General features: G+C 37.7%; 1 protein-coding gene across 7 annotated transcripts in view; it reads right to left on the reverse strand.

The window, feature by feature from the left end:
• The window catches only part of CCSER1 (coiled-coil serine rich protein 1), a 1,459,660-nt gene that overhangs the window by 757,506 nt on the left and 674,813 nt on the right, over positions 1-27,341 (reverse strand). For 5 of the 7 annotated variants that reach the window (XM_002716991.5, XM_051819561.2, XM_051819559.2 and 2 more), the window contains exon 8: positions 22,972-23,055. The exons of the other annotated variants lie outside the window; for them this stretch is intronic. In XM_002716991.5, coding sequence (XP_002717037.2) covers positions 22,972-23,055 — 84 coding nt within the window. The remainder of the gene's footprint in view (positions 1-22,971; positions 23,056-27,341) is intronic. 7 annotated transcript variants of the gene reach the window in all.

A 27,341-nucleotide genomic window follows, 5' to 3' on the forward strand; every position in this document is an offset into this window, starting at 1 on the left:
GTACATGTTGTGTACAGGTCCATGTTCTATCCCATGTTTTGTTTTTCCTTGTTTCAGAACTTAAAGTTGAACCTGAAGCTATATGAATAACTCACTCATTCATTAATTTAAACACACTCTTCGGGCAGGTGTTAAGGCTGCCAACCCATATTAGAGTGCTGGTTCAAATCCTGGCTGCTCTGCTTCTGATTCAGCTTCCTGCTAATGTGCCTAAGGGGGCAAGGGAAGATGGCTCAAGTGCTTGAGTCCCTGCTACAGACAAGAAGAGAGCTAGATATCCCGGCTCTGGCTTCCACCTAGTCCAGACATGGCCATCTGAGGGTGAACCACAGGACAGATCTCTCTCTGGTGTGTGTGTGTGTGTGTGTGTGTTTCACACCTTTAATAAATAAATAGATATAAATAAGTAAATAAAAATATATAACAATGTTCTGTTTAATTAAATCTATGTTCAAACATGTACTTGATGAATTTATCTTTTTAGGTGTATAAAAATAATATCTAAGTAATTATAGTCAATATTTATGTTTGTTATATTAACTATATTCATTGTAATCTATTATTCTTTTGATTCCCAATTTGAATATTTGTTTCTTGCACAAAGATCATAATAAAATAGCAATATAGAAGACATACAATCAGGTTAGAAATAACTGAGCAGTACACATGAATTAAAATATGAAATTAATGGTGGACAATTATTTAACTTTTCATATTTAAGTAATTTAATTATTGAATAGCTGAGCTAAAATAAACTGAAATTTTTTAAAATAATCGAGAAGAATTTCATTCTAATGCAAATATTTTATGAAAATCACATTTGCTAGGAAAATGACTCATTCTTGAATTTTAAAACTATGAGTTTATATCACTTGTTTTTCTATATATATATCATACAAAATATAACTATGCTAAAATTTTAAAATCTTACTTCAAATTTTATAGACTAAAAAGATTATATGTTCCCTTATTTATAAAATTGTTTAAAATAGTAAGGACAAACAATGAAGTATACTGAGTGTGAACTGGAAAGTACACAAGGAATTTCGATTCATTAGTTTTTGTGGGGAGCAACCCGGACTGGACTGAGTTACTGGAATTAAGACTTATTCTATGCATCTGCTCTCCCACAATATGGCGCTGGGAGAGGAGAAAACAGCTTCTACGCAGCTGCCTCTTGCCAGCTTGAGCGCTGACCTCCAGGAGCTGATCCTGCTCCTGATTGGAGGAGAGCAGCGTACTCGGCATGTGGGCAGCCGAGTTGGGATTGGCGGAAGAGGACTACAAAGGAGGAGAGAGACAACATGCACCAGGAACATCTAAGAGGAACATCTATCTGAAGGAACACCTGTGCAGCCCCCCGAGAGAGCCGGCCGGCGGTGTGCCACTCTCCTGTGGAAGTGGGGAAAGTGGCCAGGGGGAACTGCCCTTCCACGGAGGTGGAAGGGACGGTAGCCAACCCGGGAAGAACCAACAGCAAACCCGGGGAGGGCCGAGCAGACGAAAGAACAGCGCAGGGTCCTGTGTCGTTCCTCCACGAAGACGGGGAGCGACAGTTTTCTATTATTTACAATACTTCTGAACACCTATGTATCACTATCATCTGATATTCATCTTCAAATCCACATTTTTCTGAGGTCTGGACTTTGGCCTGGCTCGGCCCTGGCTGTTGCAGGCATTTGGGAAATGGAACAACAGATGGAAGAACGCTCTTTCTCTTTCACACACTCCCTCTGTTCCTTTGTCTTTTAAGTAAAAGAAAAATAAGCAGATACACATTTAGGTATTACCAACATAACATTTCATCTGTATTCATGGTTACAATTATTTCTAATATATTGATGACTAAAAAATCTAATTCGCTACTGTGGTCAAAGTTTACAATTCAAATACACAATGGTTTTCTCCACTTAGATATCCCATGAGCACATCAGTTTAAGCATATACAAATCTGAACTCAGTTTTCCAAAACCATTTGTCTTTCTAAACTATTTCAATATCTCAGAATATTACATTCCTTTTTCATGATTTTTGATACTTAATTAGCTTGCAACAGCAAGACATAATTTCCTCTCATTTTAATATAGACACTATACCAAGCACTTGAAAATATTTTAATATTCATACTAAGGTGATGGGAAGGTATTATAATCCTCATTTTACAGATGACTAACAGGTTCATCAAGTACTTGCAAAAGAGATACACAGCAAATGAGGTCCATGCTTTTGCTCATATATTTTTTTAATTTTTCATAGAAAGATGAATATTTGGAATGACAGAATGACATATTAACATTACAAATTCCGCAATACCAAAAATTGATTAAAATTACAATATTTCATTTTCATTTTTAACTCATCTATATTATTGCTTTCCTTTCAATTTTAACTTCAGATTCATTGATCATTCCTTAACAATGAATTTTACAATATTTGCTCTAGAGATTATAAGAGGTAATTCAGCATGGCTGCTACCATAGTTGAATAAATTTTGTTTTATTATCAATAGTTTAGAAAAGTTTTTTTTCAGTTTACAATTAGTTATTGCTGATGCCGCATCTATACATTTCCCAGAAGATTCTTGCTTCTTGGAAGGAATGAGGGTAAAGTAGCTATGACGCATTTTTGATTGTAATGATCCAGCCAGAAAACAGCATCATTTCATTCAATTTTTCCTTTGACTGAAAAACAGACTAAGGATGCTTGACAGGATTTACCAGAGGCAAACTACATCTTAAGATCCTGAGGGACAAGGACATAGTTCTAGCATCCCTGAGATCCACCCAGTCCTGGGTTCACATCAGAGTTTCTGTGACAAAGTCCTAAGACCAGTACATGGCTGTGGCTGCTGCTTCACATTGCAGCTTCCTAGTATAAAGTGCAGAGTATCTTTGAAGGGATGACATTTTAGTCTCCTTTGCATCACCATCACAGAAAACTGCAGACTGGGTAAACTATAGAGCTTTATTTGGCTCACAATTCCAGAGACTGGGAGGCTGCATCTGGAGGGGGCTTTGCTGTTGCATCCTTAACACAGCAGAAGGAATCACAGGGCAAGACTGTGTGGGAGAACACAACAGAGGCCCCTGCTTGATTTCACAGTAAACCCACTCCTGCAACAGTAACCTTACTCCACTCTTGAGGCTAGAACACTCGGGCTGTAATCACCCACAAAGAGCCATACATCAATTCACCACTGTTGATACTCAACCCTCACATTGGGAAACTATCCACATAACTTGTTCACTAGGAACTCCAAGTGTTACCAAAAGCTCCATTCCTCTGCCTGATGTTGAAGCAAAATGATGAGGACAAAGTTTGAGAGTAATGGAAAAAGAAAATTTAATCTATAGACAGATGAGGATAAAGCAGACTTCAAACTCAAGAATTACCATCCTGCTGGAATGAATGTGCTGTGGGGTTTTACTGAGCCTACAAGGAAGGAGGCATTAGGAATAATGGGAACAAAGGATAGGGACAGCTCCAGGTTGGCCTCCAGCCAGGTAATATGGGGTTGGTTGGTGTTATAGTGGTTATTTTCCCCAGTTAAACGTCAGTTCATGTCCAAGTACTCAGTTGATTAGCAATGCCACAGTCTTCAGGAAATTTTCATAATGGATATATGAGCTTCAGTGCTTTCTGCCCTGGTGCTGGAATTACCACGCCAAGCCTTGGAAGTCCCCTAAACAAAACCACTCAAGATAATACTGGTTATCAAGGAGATATCTGTTGGAGAAGCAAATGACCTCGTGGGTCTGGTGATCAGAACCTTGTAGAGCTGGCTGTACTACTCTCACAATTGTAATGCTATCATAAGGCAGGGCAAGGATGATTTAAGCTAAGGGAGAGAAGCTAGGAGATGGAACCTGCTGGTATGTAGTATCTGCATTGGAGCTGCTGTGTGGGGAGCTGATTTCACCAGAATGGGTCAGAGAGACTTGTAAAGGGAAAGCAGACCCACAGTGCAAGGCTTGTGGGTTGAGGAAGCTCAGCAGAATATGCACTTTCCCATCTGTGTTAGGCTATGTCCCATGTTCTGCAGTTTCGGACATCTCGCTAACATTCATCAGAATTCAAAGATTAGTGTGATCTAAATCTATTTTATGAGCATTCTGATCATGTTTTTCTGGTGATTGATATCAGAAAGTTAAGGGAATAAGGGGCATGGACATGGCTGGATAAAAGCTCTACCTCCCAAATAAATTTTTACCTAAGTATTTTCTATCCAACAGTATCAGACAATTAGCATTTACAAGAGTATCAAAAATCAAGCGCCAGGTCAGAACAAAAATCTAACTATCCCAAAATGCAGAGAGGTTGGGCAAAAGAGGAATATTGCTCCATAATGCTGAAACAACCTCAGAGTGTATTCAAGAACACAGTTGTAAAAGATGGAGTCTCTATCATTGTATTCTAGACACAATTAAGTTAAACGGAGTTGCTAAAAAATTAGAAAACATGCTAGAAAATTAGAAAACATTACATGCCAGATCTTGTGTGGCCTGTAATAAGGCAGAAATTTTACAATGGCATGAGATTCTCCAGACAGCACCAAAAGTCTCCCAGATGTCTTACAAAGAACTGAAACAATCTGGTATAATCTATTTCAACTTGGCAAAATTAAAACTATATTCGAGTTAGATATGTCTCTCTGGGAAAATTCAGGTTTCCTAGGCTGTCATCTTTGATGAGAGACTCAAGTGTCACTGACAAAGCATTTGATGTTATCAAAGATATATGGAGAAAGAAAAGAAAATGTATAGCAACTAGATTTAAATAAAATGTGCTCAGGGGACAAATCTCATGTATAAACACATAGTGATTCCTAGCATATCCCTGAACTGGGATTGCAGCCTTGCAGGGCGGTCTCATGGCTCCAAGGTAATAAATACTGCACACCATGAATGAGGATTTAAATGTGAAGTAGTGAATGTGTCTAATATCATTGCATTTAGAAGTTCAAGTATGAAGCCATACACAGATGCTGTCATTTTGAGACAGGTAAAATTAAAATACCAAGAAAAATATTGGTAAATACAAATGAAAAGCATATTTCAAATATGAGAAGTTCGAAAAATGGTATATCATGATACCTATAGACATAGTTCCTAGATTGTCAGCAGTCGGTACCTTAAAATTATCCCCTCATGCTCTTAGAATGTAAATTAACTTATGTTTCTCTGTATTGTAGTTAGCTAAGGGATCTTAACAGGAAAAGGGAGATTGTATTGAAACTTAATTCATGTAGCATCTGTCATCAATGTGGTTAGTATTCAATTATTCATTTAGCTTACTGAGGTACTAATATTAAATTACCCTTTGAGAATAATGTGTAAAATTCTAATTACTTTAAAAAAGTTGATTGCTAGCAAGCAATAAATTATTCACTTTGGGATTTTTCCTGATCATTAATAATCACCTTATAAATTTTAGGAAGGCTTGAGATTTCCATGAGGATCAATTAAGAGAGATCTTCCAGAGGGCTGCTTTTATTTTTTAATGTCTGTTTTTATGTGAAAGGCAGAGAGACAAAGAACACACACACACTCACACAAATAGACACAGACACAAAAAGGTGGTGGTGGGGAGGTGGGAGGGGAGCAGGAGAGAGAGAGAGAGAGAGAGAGAAAGTATGAGAGAGATTTTCCATCCTTTGGTTCATTTCTCAAATGCCCACAACAACTGGGGTTGAGCAAAACCCAAACTAGTAGTTTGGAACACAATCCTGGTCTTCCATGTTGGCGGAAGGGACCCAAGCACTTGACTGCAACTTAAGCCTCACAAGATGAACATTAGCAGGAAGTTAGAATTTGAAGCAGAGTTTAGTTTAGTTAGCATAGTTTAGTTTAGTTTAGTTTAGCACTCCAATATGGGATGTAGGAGTCCTAAGAGGTGTCTTCAGCACAGTGCCAAAATACCCAAGACTTCCTTTAAACTGTGAAACACACGCCAGAATTCATTCAAAATTATGTATATTACTATGCATTACATATACAGGACTATACACACATATACATAACACATATATATATTCCAATTAGGGATTATTTTGCTTATTAAGAATAATATATCCATTACTTCATTAAAGAAAGATTTACACATGCTGATAGGTCATGTATTTTTTTAAAAAAAGATTTGAAAGTCAGAGTTACAAAGAGCAAGCGAGCGAGCGAGCAAGAAAAAAGGAGAGTCAGAGTGAGGTATCTTTCATCCACTGGTTCACTCCCCAAATGGTCAGGCCAAAGCCAGGAGCTTCTTCTGGGTCTCCCTTTGGGTATAGGAGCCCAAATATTTGGGCCATCCTCCATTGCTTTCCCAGGCTCAATAGCAAGCAGCTGGACTGGAAGCAGAGCAGCCAGGACTCCAACCAGCACCTATATAGGATGCTGGCACTGCAGAGGGCAGCTTAACCCTCTGTGCCACAGCAATGGCGCTGTCATGCATTATTTTATGTGGGGTTAAATACTGGCGACTGGGTATAGCAGTGAACAAATGAAATGTATTGCTAGGAATGCTTTAATATATATCTACTTTAAGTCTTTTCTTATTGTCAAGAATGAAGTTCCAAGGAAAAGGCATGATACGAAGGTTATTGGTAGTCTCTGTACCTCCAGAGACTACTTGACACTATGCTTGTGTAAGAGGTGAATTAACCCCTAGATTAGAAAAGCACTGAAACATGAAAATGCATTACCTTTAAAGGTATGCTAATTGCATCCTATCTCCCTACTTTTAGCAGATGGAATATATATAGGGTAGAAGATACTTAGTTTATCATAGAGTTTGGCTCTTCCCACCTATCCACAAGAAACATATTCTTTAAAACAGTTTAGTATTTTATCTGTGGAACAAAGCAATATAATTGGAATTGCATTGTTCCAAATACTGTTCAAGGGGTAGACAGCATTTAGTTCTACAGGGGGGCACACATGTCTATAAAATGTTAAGAAACACTGACCTTTTCTGTGTCCTTTGGTGTGAATTTTCTATAGCTAACTGCTCTTGAGGGCAAAAAGAGAATATTGACAATTTCTACAGATTTTAGAAGTGAGAAAAGGAACAATGGTCATTTGCCTAATGTTTCCCGTAAAGAACTATTTCCTTCCCTTATGGAACTCTATGATGGTGCACTTAAGTTATCCTAGTTTAATGTATGCACTGTGATAGGAAATATCAAATAGGAAAACAAATTAACTCAAAGAATTACACACTTAAGATCTGTACTTTTTAAAGAACTATTAGAAATTACTGAAGCATCATTTTTAATGTAGTTTACCCATTTTCCATGGCACAGAAAATAACAGGTAGTTTTGGTTAAATTTTCAAATATTCTCCCTGAATATTTTATCTGTAGCTCTAGATGAATATGTGCAACTGAAATCAAGAATGTTCTATGCATTGTCAGACACTTCTAGTGGAGACAATAAACTTTAAATAGTCACTTGTGGGGAGCAACTCGGACTAGACTAAGTTACTGGAATTAAGACTTATTCTGTGCATCTGCTCTCCCACAATATGGCGCTGAGAGAAAGAGACCAAACAACTTCTACACAGCTGCCTCTCGCCAACTTGACTGATAAGCTGCAGGAGCTGATCCTGCTCCTGATTGGAGGAGAGCAGCGTGCTCGGCGTGTGGGTAGCAGAGTTGGGATTGGTGGAGGAGGACTATAAAGGAGGAGAGAGACAACATGCACCAGGAAAACATCTGAAGGAACACCTGAGCAGCCCCCGGGAGAGCCGGCCGGCGGTGTGCCGCTCCTCCGCGGAAGCGGGGAAAGTGGCAGGGGGAACCGCCCTTCCACGGAGGTGGAGGGGTCGGCAGCCAACCCGGGAAGGACCAGCAGCAAACCCGGGAAGGGCCGAGCAGACAAAAGAACAGTGCAGGGTCCTGTGTCGTTCCTCCGTGAATGGGGGAGTGACAGTCACTGAATTTCATTTTGTTATCTCAAGAAAGAGATCCATTTAATGTTTATTTAAAGACAATTGACAACAAAATATTACTATAAATAAAATTTGCATTATACCACTGAATTCAGCAAAAAGCTAAACTATAACAAAAATGCTTGTGAAAAATAATCTTGTCCTTTACTCCAAGAATATGCCTTTCGAAAATTTAAGAAAATAATAGACATGTAAGATGTATGTGATATATACATAAGAGGAAAGCAGGGTATAAAATGTCTAAGTCATCATTTAAATATGTATAATGAGAAAAAGCAGTATATACAAAAAAGTCAACACTTCAACTATATAAAAAGTGGGGAAATACAGCTGAATATACTCAAATGACTTATGAAGGATCATTGCAATAATTGAAATACTTTTTTCTCTTCTGCTACTAGAGAACTCTCATTTTCAAAAGACTTGTCAAATTCTATCTAATATTTAGTTGAGACTATTATTTTGCACAAAAATCCATTATAATATGTAAATCTTTCCATAGCATTTGTTGTTGATATAATGATAATTGTGTTTCTAAAGTTGTAAGGATGAAATAAAAGGTGCTATTCTTCCAACCTGAAATTCAATTACATCAGATGGATGGCATTAAATTTGCCAAGAGTCTGCCTTTTACAACATATTAGAGATGACTCAAATTATGTAACCAATCTTGGGCAGTGTAGCAGACACATTATTGTCTTCTTAGCTGCTTGTCAATTTTTTCTAAATAAATATGTTTATTGTGAAAGCATCATCAGGAGAAAAAATAGATATAGTCCCTGGTTCTAGGAAAATTATATGACAATTTTTTTTTAAATGATGGGTTATGACAAGATAGGCTATACAGTCTAAGATCTCAGTGTGCAAAAGGTGGAGAACTAGGACTACAGCACTTGTTATTTTTAATTAAAGAGCTCAATTAGCTCTGCTGTGAAAGTCAATAAGCAAATATCTTTTCAATTGGTTTGACCCTACCTCCCCCACTCTACAAAGCTGGCTGTCTGCATATCAAGCTTGTAGAAGTCAGTCTTAGGGAAAGGCAGGGTAGAACCACTCTTAATTCACTCCTTCAGTGATTGCCCTACTGCTTGATTGCTAACAGGAAGTTCACTGATCATGTTGAACCTCAGTTTCCATGGTTGGAACATGGCTAAAAGGACAATAAAACTGACATGATGCAGAGTTGTTAGGAACAGTAAGGGAATTGCTGGTTGGACAAATGAATAAAGACTAACATGTGTTTGACTAACAGGTAAAGACTAACAGGTGTTTGGCATAGTGCTTAAGAAGCCATTTAGGATACTGGCATCTCATATCTAAGTGCCATGGCTCAAGTCCCATCTCTGTTCCTACTTGGACTGGCAGTTCTGGTTTTGTATGTGCATTTGAGAAGTGAACCAGAGAATGCGAAGGTGTGCTGCTTCTCCTGCTCGCTTTCTCTCTGCCTCTCATATACATGCATTTAAATATTTAGGTTTGTAAAAAAATAAGACTAATACGAAACCCACAGTTCCATATATAATGGCTCTCATTATTAAAACTGTATTATGACCATCCCCCTATTTGGATACTGGCTCCTTCAGGACAGAGACTAATACATTACTTCATCTCATGAACCCTTACTCCAATCAAAGTTCCTGGCTCTGACTGGCTTTTAAATTTTTAAAGATAATATACTGTAAAGTAAAACATTATGTATATATACATATATATAGTTTCCAATAAAAGAGGAGCTTATTGTTTTGGACTGAGTACCTGTGCACAACCCCAAGAAAGCAAGCTAAATTAGAATCATTCATGTCAAAAGTCCACATTGCACTGAAACTAAGTAGTCTATGCGGTCTTCTGAGAAAACAGTACAATTATATAATAACCAAATTCCCAAACTGGTCACTTTTAGTAAGCATAAAAAAGTACCCTCTGCTTTGCATCTTATAGAAAGTAACCTGATAATAACCAGTCTATTTTCTTGTATTGCACTGTTTCGCTGTTTGTGTTCACACTTCCTTAGAAAAGCTGAGAGTGCTGCCATGCTTAGCAGTGGACCTTTTCTACATCTGTAGATCAATTGCTGCCAGATTCATGAATTGCAGGTAAAAGCCAATTAGATCATTAAACTAAGTTGTTACTATTTTGCTTCTCTATCTTTATCATAAACACACATACAAACACACATGCACACATTTCTCCTTTCGCATATTATTAACTTTCCTAATAACAGGTAATGCTTGATATTATTATTATTTGAAAAATCAAACAGAGAGAGAGAGAGAGAGAGAGAGAGAGAGATCTTCCATTGGCTGGTTCACTTTCCAAATACCCATAACAGTTGGGGCTGGGCCACACTGAAGTCAGGAGCCTGAATCATAGAACTCAAGCCGAGTCTCCTATGTGGGTGCTCGTGACTCAACTACTGGAGCATAGCCTGCTGACACCCAGGGTTCCCATTACCAGGAAGCTGCAATCCAAAGCAATCGCTGCCTATAATTACATCCCACTAATATTCCTTAAATAGTTTTCTTTGGTAAATTACTTTAAACTCTGGAATCTCAAAAGGTATAACAGGAAATAATAAAAGTTTAATTTATGATATACCTTGTGAAATAACTGAAAATACTCAAAATATTCAACTACTTTAAGTATAAATCAACTTCAGCTACATGCCTACTTTGGCCACAATATGACTGCATGCTCCTTTCAAACTATTTATGCCTTAAAGGTAAAACATCTTCCTACAGGCACTGAAATTATGCAACAATTATTTCCCTACATCAAGAGCATACTGCAATGTGACAACACCATGTGATAAAGACTTAAACAAATATGCAGGATTGCTATAGCAAGTGCAGCCAAATATTAAAGATGGTATCTTTTTGGCAGCTCCTCGTCAGGGTACCATAGAGTGTAAGGAACTGGAGGTTAACCCCCATTATGTAGCACAGGATATTGTCACATTCATACTCTACATCTGTCTCACAGAGCTGACTAGGAGAGTAATTACTGCTGAGATAAGCCTTTTCGGGTATATATGCAATTAATTCTCCTGAAAAAAGAAGGAAAGTAGCCTGACACTTTAATAATGTTTAAGTATACCTAATCTATTTCTTCTCTGTTCCTAATGTTTCCTAAATATGAGAAAGAAAGAGGATTTGAAACTACTTATAGCTGTCTGTTCTTATGTAAATCATCCATGGGGTTGTAATATTCTATCTTAAAATGACTGGCATGAAATAATACCATAAATTATAACAGAATACAGAGCAAGTAGGGAATTACTTTTAAGATGAATTCAGGATATGATTTTCATGCACAAAGAATGTTTCTCTATCAAGTAGGAATTATTCTGTTATTAAAGCTTCAAGGGCACATAATTTTATTCAATATGAATTCTGAATATATTTTTAAACCAAATCAAAATTATTCTTTTCTCCAAATTCTTGATAAGGTGCTATTTAGCCATATGCAGTTCTTAGAATTTTTTATTTTTAGCTTCCCATTTTTTATTCTGCACAGTAACCTGATTACACATAATGCCACACTTTTAGTTCTTCAATTGCCATTAATTTTCCAAAAATCATCAATTCTACGAGAGCCTTCAGCAGTCCCACGTCTTGCTATTCAAATGTTAACAAATGAGCTGAGAAATTGGCTTATGATTAAATAAAGGAAATGGCATTGCAAGGGATTTGGGAGAAAATGACTGTTTCTATGTTTATTTAAACTCAAGAATAATTTCAATATTTGCTTCGAGTGAGAACAAAAGTGTTTAATGCTCAAAAGGATATATATATGTATATATTTAGAGATTTATTTATTTGAAAGTCAGAGTTACACAGAGAGGTAGAGATAGAGAGAGAGGTCTTTCATCCACTGGTTCACTCCCCAGATAGCTACAACGGCTGTAGCTACACGGATCCAAAGCCAGGAGCCAGGAGCTTCTTCCAGGTCTCCCTCATGGGTGCAGGGGCCCAAGGATCTGGGCCATCTTCTATTGCTATCCCAAGCCATAGCAGAGAGCTGGATCGGAAGAGGAGCAGACGGGACCAGAACCAGCGCCCATATGGGATGCCGGCGCTTCAGGCCAGGGCTTTAACCTGCTGAGCCACAGCACCAGCCCCAAGAATATATATTTTTTAAACTTTCTTAAGTGAACTGGCTTTCTTGGGTTCATCCTTACCTTACAGGAGGAAACTATGTACAATTTAGTGATATACCTAATATACTAGACATCTGGAATGGGTCATATTAAACAACTTCCCCTTCTATAAGATAAATTTATGATTAATAATCATGAGGTCAAACACATTAACATGACTATTAATAATAGCCAGAAGACATGCAGCTAGTCGTAACTTCTAAAATGAACTTTGAACATATGAAGTTGTCAAGAACAGGTTTTAATAAATATAACAAGCGACTACTAAATAATACACCTGATGCAACAATTCTTTTGTTATGGATGCATTGGGTTTAAACATAAATTAACATAGTACAATGAAAACTAGAGCTCATTTTTGAAGATATTATTGAAGCTCAGTAAGATATTTTAGAATCAAAATTTCCAAGTGTCCCCTCAAAAATGTATAGCTTTCAGTTCATAGGTATCAAATACAAAAATTACTCCATATGGTTACATTATCTGGTTCCATTCCTTCATCATAATAACAATGCTTAATGTGAATCTACTAATGTGTAACATTCACAGGTTAGAAACCCAAACTAGCTGGCGCTGCGGCTCACTAGGCTAATCCTCCGCCTTGCGGCGCCGGCACACCGGGTTCTAGTCCCGGTTGGGGCACCGGATTCTGTCCCGGTTGCTCCTCTTCCAGGCCAGCTCTCTGCTGTGGCCAGGGAGTGCAGTGGAGGATGGCCCAAGTCCTTGGGCCCTGCACCCCATGGAAGACCAGGATAAGCACCTGGCTCCTGCCTTCGGATCAGCGCAGTGTGCCGGTCGCAGTGTGCCGGCCGGGGCGGCCACTGGAGGGTGAACCAACCGCAAAAAGGAAGACCTTTCTCTCTGTCTCTCTCTCACTGTCCACTCTGCCTGTAAAAAAAAAAAAAAAAAAAAAAAAAAAAAAAGAAACCCAAACTGGGTATCATGCTGCCTGGAAGCATCTAAATGGTGACAAACTTCACTCTCAAAATGGACACTTGTTGGACACTTGTTAGACAGGGATTCAGGTACATTTCAACCCAATTATTAGAAGTTCTCCTAGATAGCCTCCACTTAAAAAATGTATTGCTCATTTTAAAATGAGTAATAAAATTGTTATAACTTTAATTATATAAATTAATCCAATCTAAACCTAGAGTTCGAATTCAGATGCATAAAAGCATATTTTCCATTGTTGATATCTTTATTATTTGGGTCTAGGGTTATAGTAAATAAAGATGGCTTCTAGTCAGTTTTATTATTGTCTTAAATATTCTCCACTGTACTCCTCACAGCTTCTCTTAGAAACATGCGGCAGTTAAGGTAGCTGTCAGGTTCCACCACCTTTCGAATGTAAATATCACGTCAGTAAATACAAGAGGGATCACAGAGGCAAACATGTTGATTTGCTTTTTTAATGTTGTTTTAATGAATGCTGTTTATTCTTGGGACTAAAGAACTTCATAAGATTTTTGTTTTTTGGTTATCATTCAAACTGGATTTTTTAAACAGCAACCTCTACATTTTAAAGAAACATACTGTAAAAAGTTGTATAGGATGATTTTTCATTCAGATCAGCTAGAAAAAAAATAAGTGTGCCCAAGCAGAAGTGTGAATGGTAGACATCATAAACGCTCAGAATCACCAATTACTATCAATTCACTTACGTTAATGTGATGATCCACACAAAGGCACTTAATATTTTTTACAGGATATTAGCCATCAGTGCCCAAATTACAATAAAAACAACAGTAAATTCATGTCTTGGCATATTGACCCAAATTAGAGCCATTAAGATTCACTCCTCACAGTCATAGGGTGAACTAAAATTACTATTTTTTTTTTTCATTTATAAGTTAGTTTCAGCTTACTTAAAAAAAACTTGAATCAATTCATAAATCTCAACTGTTCTTCCCATTCCTGCTATCAAATGAGAAATACTTTCCACTCATAGTATGAAATCATTTATAAGATTTCTGAAACCAGTTTTAAGATTCATAATTATTTACAAGAAACTATCCATTCCCCCAAAACACTTCACCAACAATGTTTACAATTAATCTTTCAGCTTTTAGCTACATGAAGATGTTTACAATGTTCCTCAGTTTCATAGTGGAAATAAAATTACATAGTATTTTTCTGCCCTATGACATTCACTAAACAGGTAAGACTTGAAAACTTTCTGTGGGGAGCAACCCGGACTGGACTGAGTTACTGGAATTGGGACTTGTTCTATGCATCTGCTCTCCCACAGTGTGGCGCTGGGAGAGGAGGCAACAGCTTCTACCCAGCTGCCTCTCACCAACTTGACAAGCTGCAGGACCTGCTCCTGATTGGAGGAGAGCGGCGTGCTCGGCATGTGGGCAGCAGAGTTGGGATTGGCAGAGGAGGACTATAAAGGAGGAGAGAGACGGCATGCACCAGGAACATCTAAGGGGAACATCTATCTGAAGGAACACCTGTGCAGCCCCCGAGAGAGCCGGCCGGGGTGTGCTGCTCCCCCGCGGAAGTGGGGAATGTGGCAGGGGGAACCGCCCTTCCACGGAGGTGGAAGGGTCGGTAGCCAACCCGGGAGGAACCAGCAGCGGGCCCGGGAGGGGCCGAGCAGACAGAAGAACAGCGCAGGGTCCTGTGTTGCTCCTCGGTGAAGAGGGGGAGCGACACTTTCTTGTGAGAAAATTTTTTTCTGTTTTATACAATTTAACATTAAAATTAAACTTAATACAAAATATTTTAAAATTTTTATTATTATAACTTTATTATACATACATAACATCTGGTCTACACATACATATATCCATTAAATATTTTAATTAGTGGAATCCTTTCATCTTTGTGCTGGATAGAATTGTATTTCTAAAATTCACAAAGTTCAATACTCAGATATTTCAGATATTCTACAAAGTAAACACATACTTAAGTATGTATCCAAATATTACTTATGAAAGTAAAAAACTTATCATTCCTAATTATGAATGTTGGCTTTCTCCCATGCCCTTAATCAACTAATATCCACCTCAATCAAGACAATGTTGAATAATTCTTGTCATGGTGTATGGCACAGCTTTCTTCTCATTTCTTACTCTGTTCTATTAATTCACAGTTCTTATCACCACTTTATTCAGTCTTTTTTATGTCTGATTTTATTCTTTCTTAATATGCAAAAATAATGAAAACTGCTAGAGTTATGTGTGTGAAGAAGAAATTCACAAGAACCTCTCATGGGGCCAGCACCGTGGCTCACTAGGCTAATCCTCCGCCTTGCGGCACTGGCACACCGGGTTCTAGTCCCGGTCAGGGCACCAGATTCTGTCCCGGTTGCCCCTCTTCCAGGCCAGCTCTCTGCTGTGGCCAGGGAGTGCAGTGGAGGATGGCCCAAGTGCTTGGGCCCTGCACCCCATGGGAGACCAGGAGAAGCACCTGGCTTCTGACATCAGATCAGCGCGGTGCGCCGGCCGCAGCGCGCCAGCCGTGGCGGCCATTGGAGGGTGAACCAATGGCAAAGGAAGACCTTTCTCTCTGTCTCTCTCACTATCCACTCTGTCAAAAAATTAAAAAAAAAAAAAAAAAAAAAACTCTCATGATCTTTTTCTCCAAAAACAATCAGACCACCATGAAACAATTCTTAATTCTTCATTTATTTTCCAAAGAGATCTCTGATTTCTTTGTTATAAAAGCTATGTATATATACACATACATATTTGTTATGAAAAATAAAACACCAGGTGTGTGTTGTAGCACATACATTAAGCTGCCACTTGGGACACTTGCATTTCACACAGGAGTACCCAATTTAAATCCTGATCCAAGGTTCTGATCTAGATTCCTGAAAATCTGCCTGGGAGGTTGAGGATGATGGGCTAAATTTGTGGGTTCTTGCCACCCATGTGGGAGACCCATATTGAATTCTAAGACTATGGCTGGGCATGGTCCTGCTTTGGCTGTTGGGATTGCATCAAATTGAGAAGTGTCTGTACTGCAAAAGAAACAGTCAGGAAAGTGAAGAGGCAACCGACAGAATGGGAAAAAATATTTGCAAACTACGCAACAGATAAAGGGTTAATAACCAGAATCTACAAAGAGATCAAGAAACTCCACAAAAACAAAACCAACAACCCACTTAAGAGATGGGCCAAGGACCTCAATAGACATTTTTCAAAAGAGGAAATCCAAATGGCCAACAGGCACATGAAAAAATGTTCAAGATCACTAGCAATCAGGGAAATGCAAATCAAAACCACAATGAGGTTTCACCTCACCCCAGTTAGAATGGCTCACATGCAGAAATCTACCAACAATAGATGCTGGCGAGGATGTGGGGAAAAAGGGACACTAACCCACTGTTGGTGGGAATGCAAACTGGTTAAGCCACTATGGAAGTCAGTCTGGAGATTCCTCAGAAACCTGAAGATAACCCTACCGTTCGACCCAGCCATCCCACTCCTTGCAATTTACCCAAAGGAATTTAAATTGGCAAACAAAAAAGCGGTCTGCACCCTAATGTTTATTGCAGCACAATTCACAATAGCCAAGACCTGGAACCAACCTAAATGCCCATCAACAGTAGACTGGATAAAGAAATTATGGGATATGTACTCTTTAGAATACTATACCACAGTAAGAAACAACGAAATCCAGTCATTTGCAACAAAATGGAGGAATGTGGAACACATCATGCTGAGTAAAATAAGCCAGTTCCAAAGGGACAAATACCATATGTTCTCCCTGATCGGTGACAACTGACTGAACACCAAAAAGGAAACCTGTGGAAGTGAAATGGACACTATGGGAAACGGTGACTTGATCAGCATAGCCCTGACTGTTAATGAACAACTTAATACATTATCCCTCTTAGTAGTTTTTTTGTCTGTTCTACTTAATATGACTGGTTTAATTCTGTAATTAATACACAGTTATTCTTAAGTGCTAACAACTTCTGAGCAGAGGCAGAGACTAAGGTAGGAAGGCAAAGCTTGGAAGCATAAGTGGGAGAGTTCAGGTTCTAACAGGTGTTGACAGAGAGAGAGGAGGCTCAAGACTTAATTCTCTTGTGGGCTAATGGGAGCCACTGGGTTAGCATTGAAGACTTGGTTTAAGGATAAGCCATCTGAGGTTCTGGAGATAGAATGCTGATAGAATACATCCTACACTTACAAGGAAAAGCAAAACACCAAGGACAGGTCACTTAAGAGTAGGGACAATGCCACAGCAGATAAACGACAAATTAGCAATGACAGGCACTAAAGCTATTTAATAGTGTATAATTTAAACCTCAAACTAGGAAATGATTTCTCAAGTTGAATATTTATTAGACTATATAAGTATAGTTACTGCAAATCAGATTAGTGGCTCAGAATAATAGCAGAAAAAATATCTCAACTAAAGATAAAGCCATTCAATACTAAGAAAGATAAAAGGTATTTGAAGTATAAATCTAGGAGTCCAAATATGAAAATCATAGGAGTTTTGGTAAGAAACATACCTATTATTGAAGGAAGGAATATTATACATATAAATAATTTGAAGGAATATATATATAATTTTAAGGAAGACTTAAGTTAATGGAATATGATTGCTGAATATTACTCATATTTAAGAAATACAAATAATGAAATATATCTGGGTATATCATAAAAATGGTGTATGTAGCACCTGAATTTCAAATCCAGTGGAATGTTATTCTCTTAAGAAAGCAAGACAAAGATGAAAAAGATTGTGCTTACACATGACGTCTGCATTAGTTAGCTCAGGTTACCATAACAAAACACCATAGACTAGATGACTTATACAGCAAAAAGTTATTTTCTCACAGTCTAGAGGCTGAAGTCCAAATTTATGGCTGGGTTCTGGTGAGGGCCCTCTTATTGGCTTGTAGACGGGTACTCTCCATACTCATAAGGTTTTTGTCCCATGCATGCTGGGTGGTAGAGATGAAGGGTGAGGTGGGGAGAAGAGGTGAAGAGGGGGGAGAGATAGATTGGGGGAAAAAGGGGAAGAGGAGGAGAAAGACAGAAATATCTTCCTCTTTTTATAAAGCCAGCAATCCTATCAGATTAAGACCCTGCATTTAACCTCAATTACCGCATGTAAATCCTACCTTCAAATACAGTCAACCTTGTTGAATAGGGCTTCAACATATGAATTTTGGAGGCATACAGTTCAATCCATCAGGGAAAGAAATATTTGAAGGTCCAGAGAATACATAATTGATCTATATCTGAAGGAAACACTATGGAAAAGATTCTAACCAAATCATAAATGAATCAGCAGAGCTCATAAAATGGAAAAAGAGGAAATGAAAGGAAAGACTAATTTGTAATGAACCTAAAGAATACATATTTTAAATCTAAATGGACAATACGGTGGCTAGGGATTTGTAATAACAAGTCATCAATATTCTTAAAAGAAATTTTTTCAAAGGAAAACAAACTATTGAAATCACTAAAAGCCCTAGACAAGTTCAGCAAATGTTATATACATTTCTAGGAGATGGAAGACTGAGGAAAGTTAAAATATTTCAAATGCCTCATTTGACTGGAGTGGAGTCTACTTGAAAAGGTAATTTTAAATGGTGCTTAGTTTATTTCAATTTTTTTGCCAAACACATTTTATAAGACCAATACAATTTATAATTTATTTTCAACATAACAAATACTATTTATGTAGCTCATGCCACACAGGTAAGATTACTCAGTGCTTCCTGAATCTTGTAGCAGTGCAGAAGAAATTTTGTTCTATTATAAACCAGTAGGGAGTAGATGGCTCATGCTGTGAATCTGATCCATTCTGTTTACCATACCACAAACACCTGGCTACAGAGGATATTTCTTGTTTTCTCCAATTTCTAAAATCCTAGAACAGTCTGATACTCTAATATTTAACATCCCAGTGGACATCATAAAATAACTTAAAATGATTAACTTTTGTTATTAATATAAATAGATTTCATGTATTCCAAAGACACAATTTTAAGAATATAACAATACTTCCCTCCTATCTGTTGAAAGTCATTAATGCTCACCAAGGTAAGTGACACATGTAAATTTCAGAGATTATAATGTCAGATTTCATGAAATTGTTTCTATGAGTACAAATGGATTGCTGTCTTTTGTAAAGAAAACAGGAGAAAATTCAAAGTCAGTCATGTTAGGAATTCAGTAATTAATGTGTACAGTTTGCCCAGACAATATAAGATCAAGACTTTTTTGAATTTGTCGCATATTTATGCTTTGTGAAATCTACCAACCCAGCAAGCAAAAAAGTTGAACCAAAATAATAATTCTGAACTCAGACTAGAAAAAGAATATTTGAAGTGTGCATTTGGCTGTTGAGAAAGAAATATAACAGAAACCCTTAATTAGCCACATCTGTACTAATATGAAATAGGCATAAAAAACAAAGAGCATGTGCTGTGAACTGAATTATGCTCCCCACCTCCAGTTCACATATGGAAGCCCTAATCCTGCTTGAGATGGTATTTAGAGATGGGCCTTTGAGAGATGTTTGGGTTTTGAGAAGGTCACTAGGTTAGGACCCTCAGGATGAGTTAGTGCCCTTTAAAAGGAGACTCTAAAGAACTTGCTATTTTTCTCTCTATCGTGGGCACACAGTGAGAAGATGACCATCTGCAAGAGGGAGACAGCTCTCACCAGACCTCAACCACACTGGCACGGTGATCTCAGGTACACAGCCTTCAGAACCGTGAGAAGTTAACTTTCTACCGGTTAATCCACTCAGTATGAGAGAGTTTGCTATCAGAGTCCAAGTCAACCAAGACACTAAGTAAACAGACATGCAACAGTCCAAGGGAAGCTCTATCCTTTCGGCAGGACTTTTACTTTTTTGTGAGTGTCTATAAGTAGACATTTATGTTATAATACACTATTTCACTGGGCACTATAATTTCACTTAGAGCAATGTTTCTCAAAAAAGGGCAATTTTGCACCCAGAGAACATTTGGTAATATCTAGAGGGTGCTCCTGGTTTCCAGACAGCACCTTCAGAGATGCTGCTAAAATTCTCACAACACACAGCACAACACTTAAAGGTTCAGTAGTCCCACTGTTGAGAAACTTTGCCCTAAACACAAAGCAGCAGCTGAAAAACTCACACTTTAAAATAGGTACACCCTACCACTGCCTATCATTTATAATTCCTAAACTATCACTGTAAGGCCAAATAAGTGAATCAATAATTTAAAAAAATAAAATTTTCTCACCTATTGAGTATAAGGTCTTTTTTGGTATAACATCTAAATTTGTTCAACAATATACAAGTATATTAAGTTGCTTATGATACTAGCAGTGGTTAAAAAAATGCAGAATCCATGACACATAGAACAGAAAAATAAATTATTCCACATTAGAGGATTATAAATCTGTTTTATCACAGGGAACAGCTAAACTGGTTTCTAAAATTGCTTGAAATTTTCAAATCTCAGTAGGTTAAGTATAAATGTAAAGCTTGATCTTCATCTCATCAAAACACCACAGTTTACTTATTATCCAGATTAGGAAATTCTAGGACCAAATTTTTCCAGGGACCTTAGTGATTTGTATCAATCCATGTGATTGCTACCCCTCATACAGGCGCCAAATCAAATCCTATTTTAATGATGCTTTTTAAACAATGCGTCTTCTCCCTCAAATTGTTGAGTCCTCACTTACACACTTCCTTCTTAGCTACAGTGCTCTTTAACTAACTAAACAATGTTGCCAAAAGGTATCTTTTTCCTTTGTTGAAATATCAAAGATGATTATACAAAATACATAAGATTAAAATGGCATCTGGAAAATTTTAGAGACCAACCACCCAATTTGGGAAATTCAACTATAAAGACAAGCAAGAATCCACACACATTGTGCTTTACTGCATTAAGTCAGTCACACAGGACTGGTTGAGAGAGAATTCCTTTAATTACAGCTATGTCCCATTAGCTCTGGACACAATATTTTCTTTCTCATTTCATTCAACAAATGAAAAGCCAATTTCTTATATGCTTTATTTTAAACACGATCACAACTAATGTTAAAGGTGAAAAGCAATACTTCTGTCTGAGTTAATTACCCAAAATGAGCACTCTGGCAAAGTGAATGGCTAGATAACTGCTATGTTAAAACTTCTGATTCTATCCATTCTTTAATAAGTATCTGCACATTATATTCATTCAACTCAAAGCTATGTTTGTAGGCCACATGTTTGTGTACATAAGACATAAGAACATTTTAAATATAACTGTTTTCATTATATAATACATTTTATATTTAAGCATGCATTTATATAGAATATGTAATATAGGGACAGTATTTACAGTAATGTACATAGCTTCCTTTTGTTGAAATATTAATAATGCTTTTAACTAATTTATTTTATTTGAAAGGCAGAAATAGAGAGAGATGGAGAAACACTTCTCACCTGGCTTGCTCCCCAAATGCCCATAACAACTGGGGCTGGGCCAGACCGAAAGTAAGGAGACAGGAATTTCATCCAGTTCTCCCACATGGATGGCAGGGACTCAGCTAGCTCAGCCATTGTCTGCTTCTTCCCACAGAGCTAGAATTAACAGATCTGGGACTCAAATCCAGGCCCTCCCAAATGGGATGTGAACATCCCAGGCAGCAATTTAGCTGCTATCCCAAACGGCTGCCCCACAACTGCTATTTATTTAAAAAAATATTTATTTGAAAGAGCAACAGATAGAAAAAGAGAGATCTTCCATCTGCTGGTTTACTCTCAATAAGGACACAAATGGATGGCTGAGCCAAGCCAAAACTAGGAGCCAGGAACTCCATTTACATGTTCTACATGGGTGTCACGGGCCCAAGCACTAGGATCCAAGAAGCTGAATGGGGAAAGGAGTAGCTGGGACTTGAATAGGCAGTCTGATGTGTGGATGCTGGTGTGTCAAGCAGTGACTTAACCTACTGCGCCACAAAGCCAGCTCCTCACTATTGCTATTTTAAATACTGCTTTATAGGTCTGAATCACAATAATATCCTCATGTGACCAATGTCAACCCAATAATAGAACAAGCCTAAATAAAGGTCAAGTTTCAGTGAAAACATTGTCAGTTGTAAATACTCAGTAAAATAAGTTCGATGTCTCACTAATATTTTAATTATCAGAAGTTTGATGGTATATGAAGTTTGTTTTGTCATTTATGAAAATAACAAAAATTCTGGATTTTTTGGCAACATTGGTGAGTACTTAGCTTCATATTATATGATTTTATCTCCAGGTATAACAGTATGGAGTTAAAACATCTACTACAAAAACATAATACAAGATACAACTTAAACGTATAACCCAGATTCAGAGATCTCTTTCTGGAATTATGTAAATTTCCATACATATTATAAAACAGTCTGCTTTTCAGCTTTTCAAATATCTAAAGTTTTCATTGTTGAAGCATTACAAAACTGATAATCAGGCAAAATCATGACAGCAGAGTAAGCAGTTAATAATATTAGTGTTAACAAATAACAGTCGGCAGGTTGGCATTTAGCCTAGAGGTTAAGCTGCACGCATCCTACTTTGCTTACCTGAGTTCAAACCCTGTTTCCAGCTCCTATCTCCAGCTTCCTGCTCAAATACAACCAAGGAGACAGCAAGTGAAAGCTCAAGTCCTTAGGATCCTGCCACCCATAGCAGAGACTGGGGTTCAGTTCCCAGCTTCTGGCTTCAGCCTGGCACAGCCCTGGCTGTCGCGGGCATTTGGGAGAATTGAACTAGAAGATGGGAACCTATGTTTTCATTTTATTGACTCTCTCTCTCTCTGCCTCACAAATAAAAATGAATAAAATAAACAAACAAACATCTTACAACACTAAACCTACAAAGAAAGAATACCTTGTGGGCCCAATATTGCTATCACTTACCAGCTCCTCCTGAAGTTGAAAGATGAGCTCATCCTTCTCTTTCAGCTGCAACTTCAGCATCGAGCATTCATCTTTCATTATATCCTACAAAGACATCAAAGACACGGCATAACACGTTTAGCCCTATGTTTCACTCTTGATAGAGTCAGCTTCACACTATGGGAGATCATTGCATCTGACTAATGAAACTCAAATTTCCTCTATAGTAAGATATTTTTAAAATGTAAGTCGCAAAAAAATCTAATGGATTAAAACTTCATTATGCTATATATGGGCATGCCTATGTAGATTTATACATTTTTTTCTTACAGTTTTTATGTTGTCTTCATGTTTTGAACATTCATTTGGTTGCCTAGGACAGCCACTAGGGAGTGCTCTTAGGCTACTTCCTCCTATTCCTATGCATACATTTTCAGTGGTATTAACCAAAAATTTGTTATAAAAAAAAAGTGCTTTATCATTTGTCTGCCTGCTACAATTAGATATTAATTTGCAAACCAATGGCCATGTTACAATAGTCATCTTTCATGATGCCTCTCTAATACATCTCACACTATATATACACCCAGCCACAGCCTCTAGGACACAGTATATTCACATCTATGGCCGCTAACAGAATTATCTGTCTCCCAAGCTCCAGCCCACAGATACAGTTCAGTACTGACTGTACATACACTCAGCACTGTCACACACATTCCAATATTTAGTTCAACCTCCCTATCACCTCTGCTTCTTGCCTCCATTGTCCTAGTTCCTAAAATAACAACAAGGAAGTCATCCTATGCTCTCAGCTCCTACTTACTCTGAACCAAGCCTGATACCAAAGTCTTTCAACTCTATTTCTTTAATAGATCATTTTGACTTGCTCTTCTCTATTCTACTTTGACTTACTATAGATCCTTATTGCTTCTTACTTGAATTTCTGCAAAAGTCTTAAACATAGCTTTCCCTATTTCTACCTCTGTCATTTTCCAGATTCTGCTAAGGTGGAATGCTGAACAGCCAGTCATCTCTTTCAGGAAAAAAAAAAAAAAGTCAAAATTTTAACACAATGTTGTGATCTGAACAATCCATGACTTCGCTCTGGAACTTTAGAGTTTTTGATTTCCAATTTCCTCACAGCTCTCTCTCTCACTCCAAAAGAGCTGAAATGACATGTTTCACTTTTCTCACTAAACACATGTGGATTTTCCTGACTCTACCCATCACATCCCTGTATCCCCTTCAGTATCTTATGCTCTGAGATACATCTAAGAACTAGTCCTTGTTCCCTCTGGGAGCGTCCCCTGGATGGCTGAGTTATGTGCCTTTTTGGGTGACGTATGCTCTACAGTATACAAACCACACATCATTTCCTGCAACTGCAAATTTTTGTTTGCTGGTTCTCCCATCTCATTGAATTTGTTTTTTCCTTCCAACTTGAGCATACACATTCTATTTCATCAGCATATTACTACTAGCATATCAACTGATACATATAAGATTCTCAAATCCATGTTTTCTCCCCATAAAATGACCAAATCAACTGCATAAATATTAGGAGAATGTTCATTTACTCTGAAATTTCTTACCCTTATTTGAGTTAAGGAAGAAAATAGTTAACTGAATAGAAAAAAAAATTGTTTATTCTAGTTTTCATGGCGTTAATAATTTCTTCCTCCTTTATACCCAGCAATACAAAACATAGTTTAAATTCATTAATATCTCTTTGACTTTTCAATGATCAGCTTGACTGGGAGATAATAATTATTTTTTTTTCTTTTGAATTATACATTTCTTTTCTAAATAATGGGTTTTAATGTGCCAAGTCTATACTCATTGTTTTTAATATTTATGTTTACAAATTCAAAATATGACTGTGAATAGTAAAAGTTTCAACTTTCTCCATAATGCAAAGGAAAAATAAGCACACTTAGGAGCATATAATCACGTTTCTTAGCATCAATTCCTTGAATCTGCAGATAGCTAGAAGCTATGTGGCTCCGTGCTAGTTATTTAACCTCTTAGCACACCATAGAAATATCTGTGGAGGCTGATGATGATATCAGGACTGAAATCTACCCAATGGCAAAACTACTTCATATTAGCCTTATATTCTCAACTTCTTGCATCATATCTCACTTAAGAAATTTTAATCTCCTTCATGAAATAAAATATTGTTACAGTTTCAATCTCCAAGAATCAGATACTGAGATGGACTTAAGGGTCTAGTAGGAGGCTAATCCTCGGCCTTGCAGTGCCGGCACACGGGGTTCTAGTCCCAATCGGGGCGCCGGATTCTGTCCCAGTTGCCCCTCTTCCAGGCCAGCTCTCTGCTGTGGCCAGGGAGTGCAGTGTAGAATGGCCCAAGTGCTTGGGCCCTGCACCCCATGGGAGACCAGGATAAGTACCTGGCTCCTGCCTTCGGATCAGCGCGGTGTGCCGGCCGCGGCGGCCATTGGAGGGTGAACCAACGGCAAAAAGGAAGACCTTTCTGTCTCTCTCACTGTCCATTCTGCCTATTAAAAAAAAAAAAAAAGAAAGAAAAAAGAAAGAAAAGAAAAAAGAAAAAAGAAAAAAGAAAAAAGAAAAAAAAGGGTCTAGTAGGTTTATTGGAGTAGGGGAGGGGAAAGAAATGAGAAAAAGGGAAGGCGTCAAGATCCAGTGAGAGTGCGCAGGACTGCGAGTCCTACTGTCAGCTAGAGGAGGCACTCCAGAGTCCATATGGCCTGCTGAGGAACCCCACGCTGATGGAAAGTGGGTAGGTGCCTGCAGCCGGCCCCTGTCCTGTCATTGCTTGAAAAGCATGTGACAAAGAGCCACAGCTCGAATGTCACTACCTCATTCAGATGCTGTTTCAGATCATCCAGTGATGAGCTTGGCTTCAGCTGGAATGCCCAGGCACCTCCCGAAAGAGCAAACAGCTGGAAGTGGCCAATGAATCACAGAGCTTGCAGCTGAACAGTGAGCCTTTATTGAACTGGGATCTGACACTCAGCCAAAAATGACCCTAACTGTTTTTTAGTGATTACCAACAGCATTTCTCTATGAATTAACATATTGTTGATTAACTAGTTGAAAATGGACATTGTGCCTAAATTGAGACTATTCAGAATTGTAAAGAACCTTAGTTTTCCAAAGATATGTTCACTTCAAAAATTCTCAGATTCTGTTCCCATGGTCGTTTTTCAAGAAGTTCACAATCTTACAACTTTAAGTCAGGTATATGCAAATTTGGGTACGTCATCTATATTTATGGAATGACATTTTATTTATTATATGCTATCAGAAGACAATTTATAAGAGCCTACTTATGAATGACTTTGCAAATGAATTACAGTGACCCCACACTTTGCTTTTAGCTGTTATATAAACATGTGGCACCATGTACATAACTGTCTAACGTGAAAAATGAAAGACAATTAACAATGGTTATTCTCAGAGGAAGGCTGATGGCAATATACCCTCAATATTCTTATTATATTTGAAATATTCTAGATCATATTTGGCAGGATGATCTATTAAACCATAAATCATTTATGTGTAGAATTATCAGAATTTTAATATTCTTGGGTTTAAAATAAGGTTATTCCATTAACCTACAGGCCAATGTAACCAGTTTAATTTTGTGCTTTTCAAAATGCACATTATTCACAGTTAGAAAAATATAATAATTATGTCATTTTCTGTTTCTCATTCAAGTATAATTAATTTTTAGGAATAAAATTCAATTCAACTATTTCCTAATTCAATAATTATTCATAAATATGGAACACAATGTAGTAGACTAAAGATGGCTGAGAATCTTTTGCTGCTATTCATAATGAAAGGTGGAATCTAGTGTCCCTCTCCTCCTTGGAGCTGGACTGTTCTTATAGACTTGAGTGACCAACAGAATATGAAGGAAGTAACTTTGCATGTCTCTTGGAGTTAAGGCCATTCAGTTTCCACTATGACCACAGAGAATGTTCCCTCTCAGGTTATACCTTTATAGAAAGAATCCAGAAGCTAAGAAGAGAAATGCAAACCACATGGTGCTTCTGTTGAAAACAACATGAGGTGTCAGAAAGGACACTCAGCATGAATTACCAGCCTTGAGTATGAGCCATCTTGGACACCAAGCCTGGTGAAACCTTCAGATGATACGTGTACCAGCCAACAAATACCACATTCTGACTGAGAAACCTGAGGCTAAAATGGCACTGCTGCCTCATGTCCAAAGGCTTGACTTGCAAAACTGTGAACAAAATAAAACTGTAACCTTAAACCACTAAATTCTAAGATCATTTGTTAGATATAACCAAAATATATGGGCAAACTCCAAATCATTAAGTAAACTATAACTTACATAGTTGCATATAATGTAAGAGATAATTTGTAAAAAAATTGTT

The sequence above is a fragment of the Oryctolagus cuniculus genome, chromosome 8, assembly GCF_964237555.1.
Source record: "Oryctolagus cuniculus chromosome 8, mOryCun1.1, whole genome shotgun sequence".
Lineage (NCBI taxonomy): Eukaryota > Metazoa > Chordata > Mammalia > Lagomorpha > Leporidae > Oryctolagus > Oryctolagus cuniculus.